Source organism: Thermobia domestica, chromosome 2, assembly GCF_964235325.1.
Source record: "Thermobia domestica chromosome 2, izTheDome1.hap1.1, whole genome shotgun sequence".
In the NCBI taxonomy this organism is placed as follows: domain Eukaryota; kingdom Metazoa; phylum Arthropoda; class Insecta; order Zygentoma; family Lepismatidae; genus Thermobia; species Thermobia domestica.
In genome coordinates this window covers 264850644-264856108 of record NC_137455.1, presented here as the reverse complement: position 1 = coordinate 264856108, position 5465 = coordinate 264850644, and the positions used below count along the sequence as shown (strand labels likewise).

General features: G+C 34.7%; 1 protein-coding gene across 1 annotated transcript; it reads left to right on the top strand.

Moving 5' to 3' along the window:
- Nucleotides 1-1425: 1425 nt before the first annotated feature.
- LOC145679410 (glutamate receptor ionotropic, kainate 2-like) lies at nucleotides 1426-2706 on the top strand. Its single transcript, XM_081749992.1, has one exon. The coding sequence runs from the start codon at nucleotides 1426-1428 to the stop codon at nucleotides 2704-2706; it is 1281 nt and encodes a 426-aa protein (XP_081606118.1).
- Nucleotides 2707-5465: the final 2759 nt, after the last annotated feature.

Here is a 5465-nt window from a genome sequence, read left to right as displayed (position 1 = left end):
TAATATGCACAGATAATGTGATATTATGTTATGTATATCAGGTCAAATTAATTATAATAATGTGTTGTATTCCGATCACTGTTTTGGTAATTTGACATATATTGTTTCTGAATATTACTATGTTCGATTCCTTGGGGTACGGGCTCCCCACATTCCGAATTTGGATGCGTTACTGTTGCTTGGAGCTACGCTATGTTAGGCTATGTTAGGCTATAGATCTAGGATTTTTATATCCCCGGTGCTGAAAAGGGACGTTGAACCTATATAAACAAAAAAAAAAAAAAAAAAAAAAAATGAAAAGAAAAACTAAAATTATTTGTGTCATTTATAGAAATATGTTATGGTAAATATTTACTAGTTGGTAGCACTTGGGCAACTAATACCTATCACGCAATTATTGTATAAGTTTGGAAAATCTCATTATTGTGCAAATAAGAAGGTTACAAATGTGATGAACTACAGAACAGCCCATTCATTCACTGATCATTCTGTCTCCCGGAACATGAATGTTAACTAAGTATTGTTACTCCGTACAAAAAGACAGTGATATAATTTGAATCGCTGTTTCTCTATTGACGTCATCTAAAGATAACACCGAATATTTATTAAATTAGCATGTACACGTGGGTTAGAGCAAAGTTTGAATTGCAAATTATTCAATTTCTTTGGCAGTACATGGGTCAAGATAGAACTATCGAACTCTAGATATAAAGTTGAATTTGATCCTAAATTTTATATGTATTTTTGTATATTTCCAGATTGACAAATTAATTGCCAACGATGAAAGAAAGTAAGTGGACAAAAATACTCTTCGTGGTTGGAACTCTGGCAGTAGCAACGGAATCCTATATACACCTCAGAAACAATCTTGAAACGGATCTAGAATGCGTTAAATGCTTACAAGGAATAGTATCATTGTACTTGCAAGATAAGCACATTGTTACAGTTTCTACTCAAGAGTCGATGATACCTGATCCATTAAACCAATACGTTCCAATTGTTCAGTTGAGAGGTGACTCGTTTATAACTAACATAATTGCTCTGAATTACACTCATTTTACAAGAATTGATCTGGGTTACTTGATACTACTTCATGATCCAATATTACTAAACACTACATTGAACAGAATTATGTCAACATTTCTATGGAATCCTAGAGGAACTTTTATGGTATATTTACTGAACAAAAATTTTGATGATTCAATACTGTTGGGCCTATTTAAAATACTGTCTGACTTGCAGGTTTTAAATGTAGTCTTACTAGTTCAGAAACATTCAAAAAGAAAAGAAGAATCTAATAAAAATAAACTTCTGACACAGCATACGAAAACTATCACGCTCTATACGTACTCGCCATTTATAAAAGGAAACTGTTACAATACTGAGAAAATATTTTTAGGTGAATGCAAAGATTTGTCATACCAAATGTCAAATAATTTATTTCCCGACAAATTGCAAGACTTACACGAATGTCCTCTGGAAGTAACTGCATTTAATCTTCCACCAAACTTCATACTAGAGGGAAAAAATGACAGTAAATTCATTGCTGGTATTGGTGGTATGACATTATACTCCCTTGCAAAGAACATGAATTTCACGCCAAAAGTTGAAATGGCAGAGGGAAATGAATGGGGAAGACATGACGAAGAGACTGGAGTAGTGGAAGGTATGTTTGGTGACATATTTTACTACCGCAAACACGTGTCGTTTGTCCCCTTATATATACAAATTAGTCTTTTAAAGTACTATGATGCTGTAGATGCATTTCATCCGTGCGAATTAGTATGGGTTGTTCCTTCTCCTGAAGCAATTCCTATGTGGAAAAACATTTATTTACCATTTCCAACCATTTTGTGGACTAGCATAATAAACACATACTTAGTGGTATGCACTTTTGTGTTTGTCCTAAAGAAATTTCAACTAGTTTCTGAAACGAATAGTTCTAACATGGATTTCTTTGATACCTTTTGTGTACTTGTAAATGGTTCTGTCTGTCATCATCCAAAACGAGATTGGATTAGGTTTTGTTTCATATCTTGGTTGTACTTCTCATTAGTAATCACTAGTTGTTATTGTGGATCACTGGTTGGTTTTCTTACTAAGCCATCCTACATGAACCCTATCAACACGCTTAAAGAATTAATTCTTTCTGAATTACCAATTGGAGGTTCGACTGCATTTAAAGCCATATTCAGTAGTTTAACTGATGAAGATGCTAATCTAATTTATAGCAGATGGACATCTGATTGGGATTACAACCATATGTTTGAACGAACAGCCAAGAGACATGACTTAGCATTCGTAGCTGATATAACATTATCACACGTTAGAATAAATTCTAATTACATAGATCGATATGGAAATCCAATGGTTCACATTGCTAAAGAAAGAATCATAACATCAATGAGATGGTATCTTTTGCCTCGAGGGTCTCCTTTTAAAGATAAATTCTACGCTAAAATTGCTAAACTTCAGGAATCAGGTTTCTTGGGTAAATGGATAAAAGATCTAACGTTTGAATCTCGTCTTCGATCAGAGAAGATTAAAATTGAGAATGTACAAAGAGTAATCGTTATGACTTTACATCACTTATTTGGAGCATTTTTCCTTCTTCTGCTTTGTCTAGGTTTCAGTGTTGTATCTTTTATTGGGGAATTGGTTTATTTTAAATTGGAAGCAAAAATAAAGCAGAAAAATCACTATTGATTTTGTTTGCACAAAATTCCAATAATCTGTAGTAAGTTACTGCTATTTCCACATACCATTATAATTTATGTAGGTAGGTAAATGTAATTGTATTTTAAATTTTTTCTCTCTTAAATTTCTTAAAGGATGAAAATCTAACGATAAAATATAATCTGAAGCTTAATGTTAAATTATTAGCTGAATGCTCAAGTAATAATTGAACGTTTTACAAAGTCTATATCTACAGTATATACTAGTTTGTTAATTTCTATTATTACAATACCAATATTTATAATGTCATTGAATGCAAAAGATAACTAGTAATTTCATATTACGATGGTAGTCCCAAAGCTCCGACCTAACAAAGAAAACGAAAATAATGGAAAAATCTATCTTTATTTCTCATATAGTCTCTTTTTAGATCGATACACTTCTTCCAGAAACATTCAATAGCTTCAATAACATTTTTATAATGTGAATAATCGAGGCTCAAAATATGCATTAACTGCAGACTCCACTTCTTCATTGTTGGCAAATCTTTTACTACCTGTCCATTTTTTCAAGTTTGGAATGATAAAACAATCCAGAAGTGCTAAATCGTTTGAATAGAGTGCGCGAGGAAGCAATTCGAACCTTGATTTTGGAGACCGCGGTAACGGATGTGTGACCTGACGCATTGTCTTTATAAAGAACTATTTTTCGCTACATGCGGCCATTGTGTCTTGATTTCTTCACTCAAATGCTGCAATAAATTTGTGTAATACTCGTTGTTGGTTGTTTTCCCTTTTTGAAGATAGTCAATCACAATTATCCCACGCGCATCCTTTGCCAGCAAATGAAATTCTTTACCTTCTTTGGAGCCAAATCTCTTCTTTCAGTCCATTGTTTTGCTATTCCTTTGTCTCAGGTAGGTGATGGACACTTGTGTCACCCATGGTTCTGCATTGAAGCAAAAGCTCAGTTTTATTGGTGTGAAATATCGCCAAACACGCGATTGAAACATTCTCACGACGTTGTTTTCCTTCCATTGTGAGCGAAAGAATTTCTTATCATCACCATCTTCTTTAGCCTCGCCGGCATAACCGTGGGACGTAACTAAAAAAAAAAAATAATTTCATGTCCAAACTTTCAGTCAATATGCAATGTATGGAACTTTCTGAAATAACTACCATGTCTGCTATCTCGCACACTTTCAGTCGATGGTCATTAAATACCATATTGTGGATTTTCTTTATCATATTTGTTGCCACCTCATTTGGTCTGCCACTGTGATGTTCATCTTCTGGGAATACTCACGTATGTTGATGAAGGGAATGGTTGCGGAAACCTCCCTAATTCTCGAATTCTTTCGTACTTAAATGGTAAACAACTGAAATTGTCTCGGATTTTAATGATTACGATCCACGGACATTTGCACTGATTTTTTTATTTCTCTCTAAAAAAAAAAAAAAAAAACTTCAGAACCAGCTGATTACGGAGAACAATTCCTTTCGCTCATGTGATGATTCTAACCGGTTGAAATTTGCGACTGAATTCCGGTCTGCTACTCGTGCGCTTAAAACAATGACCACCATATTTGTACGTCATACGTCGGTACAGGGAAAAATGGTTGCTCCGCTCGCTAGGGAAATAGCCTAGTGAAAGATATGATGCATTAGGGTGGTCCATAAATATCAATTTTCAGATCGGGCTGGTCTCACCCCCTAAAATGGTTCCATATGGGACTAAATTAAGTCAGGAGATTAGCCTCATTGAATAATATTAAATGGTGCCCCAAGCGACCAAAAATTTTGAATCCAATTACAGTACATAGTATATGGGAAAAATCTGAAATAAACTCATGTAATTTAGAAACGCTAAATGTAATGCAAAGATAGCCTGGATAATAGAAATAGAGAAAGAAACATATCTAATTTTGTATAGCACTGCCATTGCGGCCATCTTGAAATCCGCCATCTTGAATTCAGATCAAAATTTTTAAATAGAAAGAGGGTCATGTGACATATCGTTTTGAGGTATCGTTTTACCAGAAGCACAAATCTGGTACTATTTTAAAGATAGCTTTAGTAATGTAAGAATTATTACCTGTGAAAAGATTTCTCCTTTTCAGATTAATAATTCTTACACGACTAAAAGTAAAGACATGAGTTTGGCGTGAAAAGAACGAAAGGGATATGCACGGCTTCAAACGAAAGAGGAACGCGAAAGTAAATGCACTTCTGAAAATAATTTGTTTGAACTTTATACGCCAAAAGACATGGAGCAGTTCAAGTAGTGAAGAGGAAAACCCAGTTGAGAATGTTAGAGAAAATGTAAATACGAATGCGTGTGTGCGCGGACCGTCCAAGAGATGTAAAAGGGGGAAAACCAATTTTATTACTCAAAGGCTAGTGTTGCTCTTAATCGATCACTCATAGAGCAGTAATACATATTCTGACAGCGACAGCAGAGGCATTAGGCCATAATATAGAGGAACTAGCAATAAATGGGTCTTCCATTCACCAATGCTGAGAGAAAACCTGTAGTGAAGTTGCACAGAACTACAAGAAACAATTTCAGAGTGCATCAAGTGCGTTAGTTGTGCATTGGAACGGAAAACTACTGCATAATTTGACTGGCAGAGAGACTGCCGGCAGGTTATCAATAATTATTACAGGAGATGGTCATGAGAGGCTAATTGGTGTTCCGATTTTGTCGTCATCAAGAGAAGAACATATTGATTCTACTATAGTACATTCGCTTGAAGAATGGAACTTGGTAAAGTTCGTGCAGGCAGTTTA